The sequence below is a fragment of the Pleuronectes platessa genome, chromosome 19 (assembly GCF_947347685.1).
Source record: "Pleuronectes platessa chromosome 19, fPlePla1.1, whole genome shotgun sequence".
NCBI classification, from domain to species: Eukaryota; Metazoa; Chordata; class Actinopteri; order Pleuronectiformes; family Pleuronectidae; genus Pleuronectes; species Pleuronectes platessa.
In genome coordinates, this window is record NC_070644.1 from 4,842,854 (window position 1) to 4,862,537 (window position 19,684).

Sequence of the window (19,684 nt, forward strand, 5' to 3'; positions counted from 1 at the left end):
ATAAAGTGATTAATGCTTAACAAGTGATGTTATAACGTTCCCATCAAGACTTGTTGCATACAGAACAAGAACACGTGTTGCTGTGAACATTTCCCCTCCTCATGCACCGTAGAAGGACAAGTTGTCCCCCCAGAAATCCCTTCTTTACATTTCTCTGTCAGGACGCAGCACAGTCCATACTCTGTGTCATATAAAGAAGAAAGGTTGTTGCCAGACCATTGTTTATCATCTGTAAGCGCAGGCCCTGCGGCCCTGGGTGAAGGTTCCCAGAAACAGAATACTCTGTCAAATGAGCAAAAATGTGCATCCAATTGGTTAGCTCTTAAGCAAAGGAGCAAAGAAAGTGTGCGTCAAAGTGCTAAGAGACAAAGTCTCATCTGTGGTTTTACAACGTGGGTTCATCCCTAGAATTGCATTCATCTCAAGGGACCGTTCAAGACTCATAGTGCTGCGATTATACCGTTGAAAAATTATAAGAAAGAAGAGTTGCTACTCTTAAGATTGATTTAAAGTTAAAACTTGACAAACAGAGAGATATTGTTAAATTCAGTCTGGGAGACAGTTTAGGTAACAACCTTTAAGCCATGAAAGTAGTACAAATTAAGTTAGTTAAGTTCACAGCTCATTATATCCAGATGACTTCAAACAAGGAATCATGAACTTTAAAGCTGAAATCTACTTGTTTGAAGAAAAAATAAACTCACAGTGAGCTTATTTCCTTTTCTGGAGCTTTACACCACATGTTAAGGTTTTTCTTTTCACACAAAGTTTGTGATGACACGTGTACTCTCTTCTCGAGAGGGAAAACTTCAGAAAAAACTCATAAGTGTACACCGAAGTTAAAATCTTTTGAGAAGAAAAGGTGAAGAATGAAATTTGGCCGACAAAAGAAGCTCAGCTCGTTGTCATGTATAAGTTGATCACATCTAATGGGAAATGCTCTTAACACTATACATCAAATAATTAAGTTATAGGAAGATTTTCATTAAGTTAAGACATATACCGGGTTTTCAAACGTCAGATTTCAAGCTGAGTTAGGCCCAGTCCAGTTCTCACTCAGTGCTCTGGGAAGTCTTTAAACTTGTGGAGTTGTGTACACGTCTTATCATATTAATTGTGTGCTTTTTTCCTTGCTGATGAATCCCTCTCATGAGGGAGCATGTGAACAGATACTTCCTTATATTTATGATCGAACCCCAGAGGATATGGCTGTGTTTTGGTAAGAAGTAGTTCAGCAGATGATCATGTCATCAGAGCCTCAGAATACATTAACCCATTCAGGCCTGGATGGTAAAACTTTACAAAGCAAAAAAGACACTTTCGAATAAGAAACTTTTTTTACACAATTTGATTTGGTTAAATTTCACATTTTGGACCTGTGGTCTTCTGAGTCTTTATAGAGGCTCTACCAGGTCATTGCTATTTCATTCTCACTATTTAAACATTTTTACACACTTGCCTTGTCTTAATATGGAGGAAAACTGGCACAGTATACGCTGGACTGGACTGAATGAAAATATTTAGTCGTCCAAACGGGTTCACCATTTGAATATACCTTTTATAGATTTGTGTCACGAGTTGAGGGAGAAACAAAATGTGTGTGTGTGTGTGTGTGTGTATTTGTGTGTGTGTGTGTGTGTGTGTGTGTGTCTGTGTGTGTGTGTGTGTGTGTGTGTGTTTGTAAGTTGGTCAGCTGCTCCTCTGCTCTCCCTCAGTTCCGCTCTGTCTCTGGGGACTGAGTTAGGATCAATGATACCATTTATTATTAAAACAATCTGGCTTTCCCTGCAGGATCTTGATAATCTGCCATGGCGTTGACCACACTCCCATGTGTGTGTGTGCGTGGGAGTGTGTGTGTGCATGTTTATGTGCACAAGTCATTTGTTTACCCCTCTGGTCAGTACGGCCGGGGTGTGAAGAGTCACATGTGGAGGAGCTGATGCTGGTGGCCTGTACAGAGATCCCCCCGGGGCCTCTCACACAGTCACTGACTTATAAGAATATACAGAGAAGAGCAGTTTCTCAGCATCGCGGCGAGCAGCTCTCTTTCAGACGTACACAAGTTCCAGGAACAACAGGTTCTTTGATCAGAGCAGTGAAAGACACCAACACCTCACCAAACCAATCTAAGGAACACAGTCCTGCTAACCTGCTAACTTAACTGTACAGGTACTTTCCTTAATTTGTTTAGATTCGTAAACATAATTGAGACTGGGAATAGAATCATAACACAAAGAGTACGCAGGTGACAATGTCAAGATTTCAATGACATTTGTCAAGACACATTATTTGTAACAAAATAACAGATGCTCTGATCTTAAATCCCTGAGTCCGGGATCCATAACTGTCAAGGTTTTAATTGTGGTTGAAACATTGCAATCATGTGACTGTAAGCTGAGTTAACAAAGCGCCCCTATCCTCTGTGTTGTCTCATAAAACAAGGCCAGAGCAGTATAGGCTATAAACATGCATACAATTCTATGCACTGTACAGTTACATCATTAGTGAGTTGTGTAAACATACAACGTGAATGGCACCATGATAAATGGATGGATGGTGCATTATGGGACATCATGGTCCTATTTTTCACTGGACATATGTCTGCTCAGACACATATGTACAGTATAATCCACCGAAGCTGTAATGTGAGAAAGGCGTCTTCTCTCTGCTCTCTGAGCATCATTTTAATTGTCAGTGTTGAAAACTCCTGAATCCTGTCCAGTCAGAGGTGTGTGAGATCAACCTCAACCGAACAATACCCACCTGTAGAACGTGTTAGAGCTTCTTTTCCTGGTGGTGTAAGTATCTTGTTTTCATTAGCTATTCATTTACCTGATACCGTCAAAATCATCATGAGAGTTATCAAATTCAAGATAATCCTAGAAAAAGTAAAATGAGCAGGTAGAAGCGTTTTATCTGTTGTGTCTGCACAAGATACAACATACATTTATTGTCCCACTCACATGCACACAAAATTTGTTTTCTGCTATGACCCATCTGGTGTACACACAGAGCAGTGGGCAGCCATGCATGGCGCCCCGGGGAGCAGGTGTTAGGGGAGTAAGGTGCCTTTTTCAGGGGCACTTAAACAGTGTGGAACAGATCCAGGTGTTGTCCGTTCAGATATGTTGCTTTTGTTGTCAATCTGTGGATTTGAACCAGAGACCATCGTTGGATTTTGTGCCCACAGTCCAACTTTCTGCCAGTGCTCCACCACCTCAGAGAGTTGAACCAGCCCAAAGAACCTGTGGATGAGCGGGACATCCACTAACCAGATGGTCAGCAGTTCAATCCCCATTCTGCATGTCCTCGGGCAAGATACTGAACCCCCAAATTACCCCTGATGGCTGGGCCGGCAGTGTGTGAGTGATGTGTGACAGAGAAAGCTGCACATAGATGCACTGTATGAATGGGTGTGTGAATGGGTGAATGGCTAAACTGTACTCAGTGGTTCATCCAGACTAGAAAAAATGCTCTATAAATAAAACCCATTTACCATTTCAGAAATTCAATTTGTGGTTTTCTTGCAACATAGCGATCATAAAAATTATGATTTGATCAACCACACAAACTCAGCAAATACCAGTAGTCACCACTAAACATTTGAGCTGTAGTTCCATCACCATTGTTTCTCTCTTTGCCCGACAAAAGAAATCAATGATCAGGTAAATGAGACCACTTTGAGTTGGAGTGCACGCCGACACTAAGTAAGTGGCGAGGGAGAGCAGCAGGGTCCGTAATGGGACAGGAGACATGTCTGCGGTGTGGACAGAGGTCTCGATCAGAGAGGGATGCACGTTGTGTCAAACGGCGTCTTGAGATTCAGCCGGCTGACTGCGGACGAAGTCTGAGCCTGGATGGAAGAGGGGGTGTGTGAGAGCAGGAATGTCATGCAGGCCGCGAAGTGGAACATAGTTTGGATGTCAGGAAACTGTTTACATGCAGAGAAGTTCCCGTAGCTGTGTGTTTCTCTTCTCATTGGAGCACAGAATGAATTTGAATGTTTCATGCTTCCATGTCCTTTACTTTCTAGTTTTCAAAAGTGCCACAGAATAAAGGATATCATATCAGAGATTGTGGCCTGACCTGAGGATTAAAGATTTTTGCAAATTGTGGATTGGATTTTGAACATAGAATTCTGATTGATTCAGTTTTTAAAGTCTGGATTGTTATGTCAGCCTTGAGCCTCATTCAGATGCTGCAGAATTTTGGGGAATTCTACTCGCCTCTATTCGTGAGTGAATGCATCGGTCTTAACAAAACCCTCTCATTTTCCATGCAAGTGTATACTAATATAACTTGGGCAAAATGAATTGCAGACATGTCATCACTTTTATGCAGCTCTTAAAACACTGATATTCACAACTTTAGGCAAATTAGACTTTCCAGTGTATTTGTTTTCTATCGTTATTATAAGGAGGGTTATGTTTTTGTCTGCGTTTGTTTGTATCAGCAGCAAAATCGACTGAAAAGACTGCAACAAAACTTAGTGGAAGGATCAACTACGGGTCCAGGACAAATCCATTACATTCTATTGCTGTTCTGGATCAGGGGACAGATTCATAAAGTCTTTTTTTTCCTTTCTTTAACATTGCAAGATTTTAAAAACAGTTTTGTAGATTTCTCAGAGAATAATTCGGTACGAGCTTTATTAATGCCATTAAAATTTTGGGAATTGCATTTAGTCTAGAACAAAGTGGTGGACTGACTGACCAACATGGCCAAACCAAGACCCATGTCACTCCACAAACTTCCAGTGGATATTTTTGTTCTGACTGACTGGGCAGAGCCAACACTGGTGGTTCAGTGTTTAGGTTAAAGGGATAGTTCACCGAATTTATTTTTAAATCCTTCATTATATATGATATTAATATGACTGTCGGGGCTTGCAGACACTTGGATGACACCACACAAGCTGCATGGAGGCATTTTCAGTTTTTTCTGTTGTTTTATTACATCTAAGGTTTAAGTCGCCGGGTACTTCAATTGTATCAGATTAGGCTTTTATATTGTTTAATAATTTCTGCTCAGTTGGTTTATTGCTCTTAATGTTGGAGGACCGTGGAGCAGAGAAAGGTTAATCAGTTTTGACTGGTTACCAGGTTAAATACAAAAACTGCATATCATCGATAAAACGGAAAGTTGAGTTTTAGACTCTCGAACCATTTTCTAGAGCTATTCAAAATAGGCATCAGAAGAAAGAGGATTTTTTCCACAGCTTCTGTTCCATTAGCCGGTAATATCCTCTGGGATGTGCTATTAATGGGAGCGTGATCATCAAATCCGAAGGTTGCACTCAAGTAGCTTGCTCACATGACAAAGTGTGCCCACGTCAAAATATCAGTTGATCAGTGAGAGCTTATCGTGTCTAAAGGATAAGAATGATGATAAGTGTAGCGGTGTGTGCAGACTGAAGCTGACCTCAAGTCCATGGAGGCCCAACAGAAGGCCGCGTGCACTGCAGATAAGCGGAGGCCTTGTTGCAAGGACTGCGATTCACGTAAACACCAAGGCCCGCGATGATGAGTAATATAATATGACGAAAGCCAACCGTCATCCGCCATCTGCCATTGTCCGCAATAAATCAACTGTCAAGTAACGTCTGACTGGTCGGCTCAGACACAGATGAAGGTGCCGTAATGCACAGGATCAGGAGAAGATTTAGCTCGGCTCCGAAGGGCCTCCACAACGTCACCATGTGTCAGTCTGCAGAGTTTCAAAGAAAGAAGCACAAGGTCAAGTCTCCATGAGAAGTGCCCCCCCCCCCCTTATGTCACTTACTCAAAATGATTAGACGTTGGCCGGCAAGTGTAAACAGCGCTTTCTGTTCCCCAGCCGTGATGTAAACCGACGTCTCATCTTTATTATCGGCAGTCATTGTAATATGTGAGTACACCTTCCAAAGAACACGTTAAACATACCGTAACTTTGTTAGCTTTATTGCCCTCTGAAGAACAAACCGCACAGTTATATGTGCAATGAAATGGAGCAATGTTTACTCTGTGTCCTAACAATGTCCGCACAGTGTATGTGATGACAGGATTTACCTGGGCCCCAGTAAGTAAGTAAGTAGTAGTGTATTTATACAGAACCATTCAAAGCTAACATTCCAAATTGCTTCACAAAAACGGAGTAAACAATGGAATGAGCTGAAAAGAGGAAGGCAGCTACACAGCAAGAAAAGCTGTAGCAAGTTTGCACTTAAATGAAGATCTACGTCCGAGGTTTTCTAACAGTGGGCGGAGCCTTTGGTTTGCGGTGGAAGATGGAGCGCAGAGGGAGAGATGATCTGACTTGGGTGAAAGGGACCAAAACAAACGTTATTTATAAGAGTTTGGTCCTCCACTGATTTGGCCCTTTCAACCTCACTGTCAACAGACACACAGCTCAGTCCGGTCTGAAACACTCCAAAAATCTGCTTAGAATACAGAGGAGATTCCCCAGAGGAGAACTCAACATCTTGTCTGAGATTCCTGATGTTTTTAAGTTTTCCTCAGTATTAAAGTAATCCTGTCATTGTCTGATTCAGGAGTTTTTCTTGTCACTTTCTTCGACAGAAAGGGAGTTTTTTGATATTGTCACTTGATTTCTTAGAGAATAATTCATAGATTTATGTGGGAAAAATCAGGCATATCCATATATGCCAGATTTTTCCCTGATTTCTGTAAAGCTGTTTCATAAAATCTTACATTCTTTGGAGGAGCTGTATGTGAGAAATGTCGTACCGGCTAGGGGCATTCTCTGGAGTTCCTCTAATGTCCGAACGAGCCCATATGAGAACACAGCAGTAGATCTTCCAGAGAATTCACCAGAAGCAACCTTGATGTAGTTGATGCAAAAATTCAAAAATAAATAACTCGGGTTAAAAATGTGATACCATACACGTAGAAAATACAGACGGAGATGTCCTTGAGAGTTTGAGGTGATACGAGCTGACACCAGAGTCGATGTGCTACATCAAATACACTCTGCAGCAGAATTATTATGTAATATCCTGCCTCTCTCTGCTGTACCCCTCCTCACCTGAGCCATCTTCAGATTTCTGTGTTGTTGTGAACGAGTGGAGTATCTCCAGCTGCATGTGTGAAAGACAAACTCCAGAGAAAGGCTGGAGCCGTTTGTGCGGACATCCTCCTGAGTTCATGTCTGATAACGGCTGCATCGATGCAGCTTGGTGCAGCTTTATTGAATGTAAGGGGACTGTTGGGCCTTAGCGGAGGTATCTACTGCATTCTACATGTGTGTTTATCCAATAGTTTATTGCTAACAGGGACAGCTAACAGCCAATTCAGCCTAATTTCAATGGTGACAAACTATATAATAAATATTTCTTACAAGTCTGAGCAATGAGGTCATAGCTCACTCAGTATACATTCTGTTTTCACCCCTTATCAGAATCAGAATCAGAATCAGAAAGTATTTATTGCTAAGTAGGTTTACACCTAAAAGGAATTTGCTCTGGTTATTGGTGCATACAATGAACATAGAACAGAAAAACATAAAAACACAATAAATACAACATACATAATAAAAGCAGTAAAAAAAAAGAAACAATATATATTTAGTCTTTTAGTCTTTGTTTGTTTGTTTGTTTGTTTGTATGGCATGTGGCAGTATGTATATATTTACTCACTATTACTTCTTATTTACTCCCTTTTTCTAATATTTATACAAAGTTACATTTATTTAGACATAAACATATCTAAATAAAATATATATAATAGATAAAAGATATAAAAAGTGAAGTAAAAAGTGAAATGCAAGATGCAAGACAGTGAGCAGTGTCAGATTGCAATATGCAATGTGATACAGTATATTGTGTACTGGTGATATGAAGGTGTTGGTGGGGGCAGGGTGTAGTTGGACCCAGGATCGCCAGTTGAAGAGTTTTGCTTATTATCTAAATTGTATTGCTTGTCCACCTCTCTGAGTTTTCGAGTGTGTTTTAAAGGATTTTCTGAATATCTTTAAAAATGTGTCTTTATAATCAGAGAAAACTAAATTTTTTCCTCTGTGAACATCTGACTTCTCTGCTGTATTTCCTTCCTTTTCTGAATCCTTGTGAATCAAGTTTAGAGTCTCAGCCTTTCGCATTCTTCTCCTCATCCGTCCATCTTTCTGCGACCACTCACCTTACCTCTCCAAGGCCCTTTTCTGTTTACTCTATCCTGTATCCTCCTTCACTCCCTTCCCCTTCCTGTCTTTCCATAAAACACCAAACACCAACACTTCCTCCATCATCTTCTAACTCCACTGACGGGTCTCTCTCCATGTCCACGCTACTACCGCTTTACCTTCCTGCTCTGTTTTACATCTAGCTGTGTCCTGAAGTAAAACAAGATTGCTCCTTTTCTTCTCACGAAGCCAACCCTCAAGGACACAGAAATATTTGGACTGTGCTTTTTAACTGTTCTCACTGACACTCGAAGAGGTTTCAGGGCCTCAGGTCAGACCCACCAGACGCTCCTCATCTTTCTGACTGACTTGATGTGGCTGCAGCTCCCTCGGACTTTATCTAACATGATCTACCTCATTTCTCTGATCTCAAAGTTAACACGACGTGTAAGTGATCTCTGCTCAGCTTTGCAATAATCTCTTTGTTCCCGGAGACAAAACAGCCGTGATGTGAGGTCCCCCATGACAACACATAGTATAGTATAGCTTTACCTTTTAGAGATCCCCATACTCACAGACCGACATACAGACAGACAGACAGACAGATTGTCACCTAGAGCAGCACAAAGTGTTAAAATGAACAATTATCCTACCAAAATATATGGATATATATAGATTTAATTGGTTGAGAGGTCCTACCTTAAATCAGACCATTAAATCTACCTGAGTTATCACTTTGACGGACAGACAAACGCCACCACTTACAATACACCGGCCTGCTACTACATAGCGGGTGAAGTAAAAGCTGTTTCTGTTGGTTTAGGTACAAAAATGACTTTGTTGAGGTTAAAATATGTAGTACAGTGTTTTGAATTTTTTTTATTCCAACTCTAACTGACCTAGCCACCCTGATATAACAGCGTCTCACTACATTCTTAATTCAGCCCTTAGAGGGCTTTGTCAGCTGAACATAAACCCAGCATTTGCTGGTTTTCTTTTTGGAGGACAGTCTCCAAATGAACATCCGATAAGTCACTTCCCCCATTTTTTAAGCTGTATAACAGTAAAAGACATGACCATTGTTTACATTTGGGAATTGTTCATGTGAAGCAGCTCCAGGAAGTGTTTTGTTTTCTATTAACAGCATATAAACACCACAGACGGCCTTCCCACACCTACTCAATGAAAACGGTTACTGTCGCGCTTCAGCGACTCATTTTGTTTATGTCAGTAAGAAATTCAGGCAGGCATGTGTTTGGTTTGGATTCACAGAAAGAAAAAAAAAATCTCTGCACAGGAAATAAGATGCAAAGTATTACTGGGCACATTATGGCATTTAAAGGTCATGTACATTTATGTTACTATGGAAACAGACCATTTTCTGTCACTGTCAATTCATAGTCACTCAGGCAGCTCTGATGATGCAGGTTCAGTTTTTGAGGATTCGACTGAATAAAACCTAAGGATGTGTTTCATAACCAACAATGTTCACTTTGCACCTGCCTGTTCGGAATGAGCTGCTCTCTTGTCCCGTGTGTAAATTTTCCGGAGCAACTTCAGAATTTTTCCTCGTCATAAGTGTGTCCTCTTCAAAAAGTTACAATTTTGTTTTTATTTGTAATGTACAGGTTAACACAGGCTCAAAAGTACAATAGTTAAATTAAAAAAAAGAGCTTTCTGTAAAACAAATGTCAAATTCCATACATCACATACAAAATACGTTCAAAGGTGCAGTGTAAAACTCAAGGATGCAAATGTAGTGACAACTTTCAATGTAAGCAATGTGAATGTAAAAGTTATTGCACATTTTCCAGAGGTGAATTGAGAAAAAAAACTGCAAACAGGCAGGTTTACAGATATGCAGAGGGTAGTTGGACATGAAGTCAGTCTAATACGGTGAAATAGAAATAATGTGATTATCAAAATGATGGGTAAGGTCTCATATTATTGCCAGCTGCCGATCACTGCTGTACTTTATCTAAGGTTATAGAGGAAAATTCAACTCGGCCCACCAGACCTAAGCTTTGACTTTTAACGCACCTTGTAACTATGTTTTAAAAAGGTGCTATACAAACAAAGTTTACTGAGTGACCTGGGCATATAATAATACACACGCCAAGTGTGAAGATAAGATGAGCGGTTCATGTGATACGTTTTTCACATATAGACAGATGTTTGTGGAATTTGTCGGTAGATACTGCTGTACGAGTTTGTTCATCCTCGAAGCGACATGCTTGAAAGCCTCTTGAGGTTTGTTGTGTAGCTCCCACAGGTCCTTGATGACGTGAGCGCTCCGACGGTGGTTTGTGGTGACCGTCCACCTTTAAGCCTAATTACCACTGACAAATACGTCTGTAATGATGAGTGCTCGAGTCACTAGCACCTGTTGTCATACAACTTCCCTATTGCGGAGTGGTGTTTGTGCATTAGCAGTAGAATGAACCGACCCCCCACCCACACACACACACACACACACACACACACACACACACACACACACTGTTACCTGCATTTTACCTGGAAAAACATGTAACGAAATCCTTACAAAGCTGAGGATACAATGTGTTGTGGTAACACAGCTGATTCATGTGTGATTCAACAGTGTGGTGTAAGCATGTGTGTGCATGCATATGCTCAAATGTGGCACATGTTGCAGAGTTGCTGATTCACACCAGAATGACATATGTGGTTAAGACGCCTGGTGAAGCTGCAAACACACACACAGACACACACATATATATAGATCTACACAGCACAGTGTTGGATGTTCCTACAGTAGGATTACGCAAGTAAACCTGTGACTTCAATCTGTGCCTGGATGCTAATACCTTCTAAAGAGGGTTTGCAGTGGGAAGCTCCATTCTGGGCACTAATACCATGTCTGCAGTGATGGGATCACAAAATCTGCAGTAAAGAAACCATATGCATGGATTTTTATTGTTTTGAAGGATATTACTGTCTCGTTTTACTCATGAGAGGAAGAAGTGTCCTGTTGCTCTGTGAAGCCTTAAAACTTAAAGTAGGAGGTTAAGTGTGGTGAAGTGCGACTGGACAGGAGAAGCAATATGTCAATATGCTCCTGGACATCGATGGCAAAATGGTAAGAAATGCTTGCAGGTTGTTCTTTTGTTGTTGTTTTGTGAGTGTGTGTGTGTTTTATGTGTTGGGATTGACAGTTACTCACACATCCTCCTCTGTCGCCTGCAGGTTTCAGCTACAGAGGAATGTGTGGGACCTATGAGACTGACCCAAGAGCCAATTCAGGTAAGAATTTACAGACTCTGGAATCATTTTGTTCATCGCCTGTGTTTTATGGGAGGTCTGATGTGAACAGATAAGGTTTTGAATAGCAGACGATGCAGACAATTTCATTTTACTTGTAGAAAGCAGAGGAACATGTGATAACGAAATATTTCAAATGCTGGTTAGAAAATAGCATTTAGAAAGGTTTTTACAGGTTTAACCATATTTCCGTTATTGTCAACCTTGCTCAGATTTCCCTCGACCAAGGAGGTAATGTTTTGACTCTGGTCCCTTTGTTTGTTTGTAACTAGACTACACAAAAGTAGGAGAACAGATTTCCACAGAACTTGGTAGAAGGAGGTGTTATGAGCCGAGGAAGAACCAATTACATTTGGTGTAGATTCGGATCATGACAGAGGGTGTTTTTCAACATTTTCACTGTTTTCCCAGAGAATAACTCATGGATGTTTATGAAAGACCGTATCTACTTGACTGATATATGAGCGTGTGAATCGATGGTGCAGTTTGATTGAATTCAAAAGGACTGTTGAGCTTTAGCGGCGGTTTGTGCTCTACTGAGTTCCATTCTTGTTAGTGTTGTGTTCCTTTCTGCATTGTCTGCAATGAAAAGATTAATAAAAGTAGCAACAAGTGGATGAAAAACATTTCCCCTGAACATATAACATGTTAAAAGAAGCAATGATTACAACCTGGTGAAGCTACTCACACCACAAGCTCCAATTATCTATAACTTGTCTATCTGTATCATGCGGTTGAGAACAAGAAGTAATCACCAATCACCAAGATTTGTGTACTAGTGCTATGTTCAGGTCACACTGGGATCTTTGCAGTTTTTTTCTACTTGGAAACCAGTGACCCTATCTTGTTAGTGGTAAATACAGCATGCTGAATGTTGGAACTTGTTTTCATAACCTTTAAACCCTCTGGTGCTCATGAGGAAACAGGTTTTGCTCGCTATAATCTTTCCTCCTTTTCCCCGTGTAAGTTATGAAGGGCGTGGGGGGGGGGGGGGGGGTCCCTTGTTTTGTACAAAATGCATTAAAAAGTTTATGTGATATTGTTATTGAGTTAGTGAGTTAGTCCTGTTTTTCATGCATAACGCCTTCTTTAAAACAACGAGTCTATGCTTTAATCAATATTTCCTTTATTTTAGTTGATTTGAACATGTATAAAGATGAATGATATGTATGTAGGTATGTATGGCTTGACGATTGGATGGATGGTGAACAGCCTGTATGCATGAGCTTTCATTAATTGTGTAGACCAGTCATGGCTGTGGGAGGATGCTGAATGTGTGTGAAGGTTGAGGGTTGGCCTCAGGCTGCCTGACAGACAGACCTGGCAGTCGTCCTCCGGTGTCAGCGACGCTGCGCTCATGTGGCCCGCCATGAACTCAGGGGGAATATTGCAAGGTGAGGCAAAGTTGACTCAGGGATTGCCGGTGCTCATCCTTCTCTGGTCAGGGATTAGGATGTTCTAGTTCAGATTTGCCTTTATGTAACAGAGAAAGTTAGAGCTGCTTTTCAGGTTACCAGCTGGTTGAGGTGCAGGTACCTCAAAGCATTCCTCGGTTCTGGCTGCTTCTACGTCAGGAATCAGCTCCTTTATTAGGTGCTTGTTTATCGCTTTGATTTCATTTGCTGCGTGTTGAGCTGCGCTGGTTTGACCGATTTCCAGGAATGTCTGAGTTCAGCTCGGTTCCCACTCCAGTGAAGTGATGTGAGAGGCCAGGCATGCCACTCATGTTCATACTGAGCTACAGTAACCTGCTCTATTACCTCCTCCTTCTCCTTATTCACTGCAAATAACATCGCACCAGGGATCTCTGGCAGCAGGCAGGTGAAGGGACCAGGGGCTTTATTAAAACGCCGTCTCAAGACCTCGTCTCATGCCCCATAAAACCCCTTAAACTGCTCTCCCAGAGCAGCACACTTCTTCTAGATCCACGACCCAACCTGACCCTCTCCTCCTTTGCTCCTTCCACAGGAACGGGGAGATGAAAAGAGCGAGATAAAATGCTCTGCGGGAGAGAGTTATATATTGTGAGTTTTCCTTGACATTTACTGTTAACTGCCTCACAGCCCTGGAGAGCTTCAACCTCTTCCAGATACCTCCCTCCAGCAGCTTATCTAATGATTAATGTCTTAGAGCAGCACACATGTTGTATATTTCCCATGCACGTTCCTGCAGTGTCCATAAATCTTTTTGAAAACTACAACTTTTGTATGCCAGGACATGAACTAATTAATGATAAAGAATAAGAAACTGTTGAAACCTTTTGTTAATCAATCGAATAGATCAACAAAAATGTTTGACAAGCAATCTTAATTGTTTGGACCAAACAAACTATTAACATGGGTTTTTTTCCCCTTGCGTTTTTGAAAATATGTATATTTTAAACTTTATTTTTAAACTTTAAACATTATGTAAACCAAAGATGTAATTTACTGATGAGACAAGATAATCTGTAGTTAAGGTCCACGTACTGCAACGAATAAATATTTTCATTAAGTTTATCTGACAATCTCTTTCTATTCTAATCTTTCATTTCACTAGTGCAGGAGTTCTCCAAATGGTGTGTGGGGACCCCCAAGGGTCCCTGAGAGGCTGTAGGAGGTTCCTGGCAAAAAGGGGAATGATTTATTTTCATCCATATCTAACACACTGACAGAATGTTGGACAAATTGGTCCTAAGTGGATCATTTTATACTTTCAACTACTGTTTCATCCAACAATGATTAACCCTTTGATACACAACATGGGTCAAAATCGACCCGATGGAGTTTTAATGTAAATATCTTTGCAATAATTTATTTCATCATTCAGAATTCAAGGAATTCAATTAACTTGTTTTTAATCATCACAAATTCTTATTTTCATGTCCTGTTTTACTTTTTTAATATAAAATAATTTTTGTATCACTACCCTTCTAAGGCACAACAGGGGTAAAAAATAACCCCTATTCATTTCACATATTATTCCATGCATGGCTGTGCTTCTTTGCTATATCTTTTAAAATGTATTTATTTAATCATTTAATATTACAAGTATTCATTAAAATATCTTGTTTTTTATTACCACAAATCATTATTTTCATTTTCTCTGTCTTAATATTTGAACTAAAATAGTTTTTGTATTACTACATCAAGTTTACACACATGGGTAAAAAATGACCTATGTATGCAAGTGTGAATTTGATAGGAACCTTTGATTTGTAAATGTTTGTAGTAGGAACATGTTTACTGTGGACAACCTTTCACATGCCACACTTGTCAGAACATCACATTAAAATATCTGTGGGGGAAAAGACCCTGCTCTCTGTCACACTGTTACCTGTGCTGACTTTATCACGTTTGGCTGCTTTGACTTTCATGAAGTAAAATATAGAAAAAACTGAAAGGCCTCCTCGACCTTCATGCACTATCTTTACTATCTGTGACTGGCTCAGACTGTGTTACACTCCCACACAGATAAAGCGCTCAGAGCTAGTTAGCTCAATTACACCTCTCTGCGCTCGGGATTCTCCCAGCGTCAGATGGCATCTGGCCTGGGTGTGCAAACATGGCGGATTAACCTCTGAACTTTGAAAATGTGAGTCAGCTCGCAGCAGAAGTCAGGCGTAATCCACTGTGCCAACGGAACGCCAAGCCACTGTGGGCTGTTTTTAAATCATGAGGCCGAGAAGTGTCGTTTGTGTAGTTACATATATAAAAATGTGTTTTTATTATAAGGATGCTCAAACCGGGTAATCGTGCAAATATAAGTTCATCCGTGTACAATTAACCTACCTTTAATTAAACAAAGATGTGTGTGTGTGTGTGTGTGATTCCACAGCAGACATGATGGAGTGCAGCCATGTGTCTGTGTTGGACCGGGTGTACATATGATGGGGTATTAAGACCAACGGCGCCTCCTACCAGGCTTGTTGCTGGTGACATATTTGGGTGGCGGGTCGGAGACGTGTGCGGTCGGCGTCGTCCCAGGGTCGACTGGGTCCTCTGTGTGTGGAATTTCACATGCTAGCACCATGGTTACACAAAGCAGCGCCGTGGTTACACAAGCCAGCACGGGATCAAAGACTGTGGACCTTTCACAGGCACTCACCAATGCTAGCTCATTTTCTCCCTCTATCCTCCTCCTCCTTTTCCTCCTCCTCTTCCTCCTCCTCCTTCTCCTTCTTCTTCTTCTTCTCCTGCTTCTTCTTCTTCTTCTTCTTCTTTTCTTCTTTTTCTTCTTCTTCTTCTCCTCCTCCTGCCATTCTCACCTGTTCTTTTCCACATTCTTCTTTCTGTCAGCCTCATCTCCAGGTGTGGAGGACTTCATGGCTCAATATCAAACGTCTCTCTCTCTCTCTCTCTCTCTCTCTCTCTCTCTCTCTCTGCACCTCCATTCTCTCAGTGTGTCACTCTATCCTTTGTTGTCCTTTGAGGAAGTCAGGAGGTGGTGCTGCTGCGAGCCAGAGCTAAGTACTGTTGGTTCTGGCTGCAGCCCAGCTGCCTGTGTGTGTGTGTGTGTGTGTGTGTTTGTGTGTGTGTTTGTGTGTGTGGGGGTGGCGGTGTCTACTGCTTCTCTTGCAGTCTTGTATTTCCTCACCACTGTACCAAAGGTGCCTGCTGTGCTCATGGTCAAAACACAGTGTGGGATCAAAAACACGAGCTCTGCAGGCTTCATGTCTGCTGGTGTGAAAAAATACAGATTTCATATTGAAAGCTTCAGCTCAGGGGAGGGTACTGACATGAAGTTAATATGATGCTGTCTGTTCAGCTGTACCATCCATCCTGCTTAAATACCCCCATTCAGGATCAGCGAGGAGGCTTGAGTCTATCCCAGCATGCACTGAGCAAAAGACAGAGCGGCGACCTGTGCATGTGCCCAGGGAGAACGAGCAAAGAGATGAACACACTCACAGTAATGAACAATACAACGTAATCATCAAATCTCCTAAGAGGTGTTATGCCACTCAGAGAACGACTCATCACACACTGACATTGATAATGACAAAACAAAATGTGCCCCCACTGCTGACTGGGACGGGTTTAAAGATTATTTTTTCATCTTTAAAAAAGGTGGTTTTATTGTTTTATGTTAAGTATTGTTTCAAGATGAAAATCATTACAGGAAGTCTGACCGAACCAATCAGCACCGACCAAACACTCCTTGAATTGCTTTTATTCCATAATGCACACGCCGTTTACAATAAACATATACAGCACCCTGAATGAAATTATTCAAATTTCCCTGAATTTTAAATGTTAGGTGACAAATTACTTTATATATATATATATATATATCTTTTGAACAGTTTTTAAACTTGTCATGAATAGATGATTTTATAGATTTTAATATAAACAATTCATGGAGCTGTTCGATATATTGGACATATTGTTCCTCCATATAGTTCATGCAGTGGTGCTGCAGCTGATTCCAACAGACATTATTCGATTTTCATATTTTAAAATGACCTCAGACTCCATAGGGTTCTTGTCCCTAGATGCAGCACAGTCTAGCGTTCCAGCCATATAATAAATTTCTGAAAACTTTATTATCAAAGTTATTGAAAAGGTTTAACAGTCATGTATTAAGCCTCATCAATGCCAGTAACCGTGGTACCACACAGTGCTGTTTATTACAGCTGAGGTCTGCAGCTCTGGAGAATGTCTTGTGTGAAGCGTGAATGTCGTGTAGACATACACACATACAGTAGATATTCTATGAGTATCACCATCAGCATCGTTCACTGACCCAGGCGTCACTTCCCTTCTGCCTTCCTAGGTCCTGCTGGTGTTTGCCAAGGAGGACAGCCAAAGCGATGCCTTCTGGTGGGCCTGTGACCGCGCCGGGTTCAGATGCAACATCGCACGGACGCCAGAGTCTGCCGTCGAGTGTTTCCTGGACAAGCATCATGAGATTATAGTCATCGATGGACGCCACTCACGTTACTTTGAGCCTGAAGCTGTCTGCCGGTGAGCCGGAACTTTGTGACCTGACGCAAATGGCTGCCTTCACTTTGAGGGACTGACATTGGAAGAACTTCCTCTCCAACATATTTACTAGGAGCAATAAGATGTGATCATCTGGGACAGGTCACTTGGTAATCTAGGACACTTGTATAAGGTTTAAAAAAAAAAGTTGTGTATCACATTTTTTTAAATAAACTAAAATTCAATCAACAGCCAGCAACAATAACAGATTATTCATTCAGTAATTTGTCCTTCTATTGGGGCTACTCAGGGAACGAATAGTCCTTGGAGGTGAGAGACAATGATCATTGATCAGCCTATTGTCGTCACCACATGTTTGGTGAAACCAGGCCACAGGGCAGACACTCCTTTGTGCTTTTTGGATCATCTCTGAACCAGAGAGATAACTGATTGCGTGCCAGACTGTATTTACCATTAACTCCTGTCTGACAACTGCAGATCTTATGCTACATCTCTTTAGTTTATCTTTTTTACTTCAACAGGTTCCTAAATGCATATTTCCCCCATTTAGAGAACTTCAGTGACTGTCCCAGATTACTCAAAGCATGTCGTCCAACATTATCAATCATGTTTGATAAAGTGGGATGACTAAATAGGGTTTGAAAAAAAAAACTAACACACATTTCAAACAGCTCAGTGCATATTTTGTTGCTTGAATACATAATTTTTGATAACAGTTAGGAATACTGTCTAATTTATGACGAGATTTATATCTTTAACATTAATCTTATCAGAATCCTATGTCATTAGGTGTGTTCGACTTGCTGTGTTAACGTGATGCATGTTGGTCCTCACACAATGCATTCTGGGTAGGATTTTCAGACTGATGTTCTCTGCCAGCAGAAGCACATTGGGGCCGCCTCTGTGACGTCACAACGCTGCCGTGATTGGCTGAAGACTTCAGTGACTCGCATAACATGTCTTGTGTTTTTATTCTAAGAATTCAGATGTGTTTTCTGGCCCGTATATCCATAAATGTAAGGTATTAAAGCCAAACTCTATTTTTGTTACAACAAAAGCTTATACAATTGACGACAGTCAAAAATAATCAGCACTTAAAGTATTTGTTGTTATTTTAAAACCTGAAATCCGTCATTTACAAGGACATTCATGTGTCAAAGAGGTTGGAGGGCTTGTTTCCGCCATCTAGTGTTCACTTGCAGGACCACAGGTATATGTAGCGTATGGAGCTGCACACTGATAAAACAGACTGAAGTCTCAGAGTTTTTGCTAAATTCTGTGTTTTGCACCAAACTGAAGCAGCAGTGGATAAAGCTGCATGACACACGTTATGCGCCGCTGTTGAAACACAGTGGCAGACTGTGAGGTTTTATGAGGTGAAAGCTGGATCGTAGGAAAGGTCAGTTGTAGAAGCTTTAAAAACATTTATTTTCTTCCTCATCCCTTTATTATTATTTATTTTCCTGAATTATGAGATTTATTTAGAAAGTATTTAGTACCATATGTTTAACATGTCCGTTTTCTTTTAAACTGGCATCTCTATGGTCCAAAGTTTTTCCGTCCTATTGATGTATTAATACCTATGTGAATATTCAAGTATCATTACAAGGATATATGTAATGATAATAATAACTCATTTCAAATCATGGCTACAAGATTTGCATGTTAGAAATGAAAAATTGAATACAAAGATCAGGGAGAATGTTAAAAAGCAAACGATCAAAAGCAAGTTGAAGATCACACAGCAATAGAGCACAAATACAAAGAACAAAAATATATAGCAGATAAAAATAGTGTTAAAACATTATAAAATTATTTAAATTGACAAAAAGATCAGAGCTAGGAGAAAGCACACCTTTAAAGATATGTCTTTAAAAGAGGAGGAGGAGTTTGCTGGATGGCTCTCCTCGTCGAGACTAAATGGAAATGCAACGTTAAGACATTCTTTCTGTCTAAACTCTCTCACCTTGGTATTAAGATGCTTTAGCTGCGGTCGTGATTTCTGCAGATGTCTGGGCTGTAGTTATTGTTGGAGACTGCACTGGTTACACTAAAAGCCACCACCGTGTATTTTGTAGAGTGATATATTGTAAGTGCTTCATTATTCCTCCAAATGAAGGAGCAGACCCATTTGTCTCCGCTGTCTCCTGATTACCATGTTGCCTGCTCCTTCACTCCTTCCCTTTCTCTCCAACCCTTACCCCCCCCCATGAGGATCTCTGCCATCATCCATTCCCTCTCTTCCTCCTTTTCACCCTCCATCACTGTCGCCCTGTTCCATTGGTGGGGCTTTGTGGTGGAACCTCTGAGGCACATGCTGTGTGTTGGTGTTTCTGTGTTCTGCACAGAAATGTTCCGTCCAT

General features: G+C 40.9%; 1 protein-coding gene across 1 annotated transcript in view; it reads left to right on the forward strand.

Moving 5' to 3' along the window:
- The first annotated feature begins 11,314 nt into the window (after positions 1–11,314).
- The window catches only part of pde8b (phosphodiesterase 8B), a 28,884-nt gene continuing 20,514 nt past the window's right edge, over positions 11,315–19,684 (forward strand). Inside the window, exons 1-2 of the mRNA XM_053411901.1 lie at positions 11,315–11,379; positions 17,152–17,342. Of these exons, the coding sequence (XP_053267876.1) occupies positions 11,353–11,379; positions 17,152–17,342 (218 nt within the window). The 5' untranslated portion in view covers positions 11,315–11,352. The remainder of the gene's footprint in view (positions 11,380–17,151; positions 17,343–19,684) is intronic.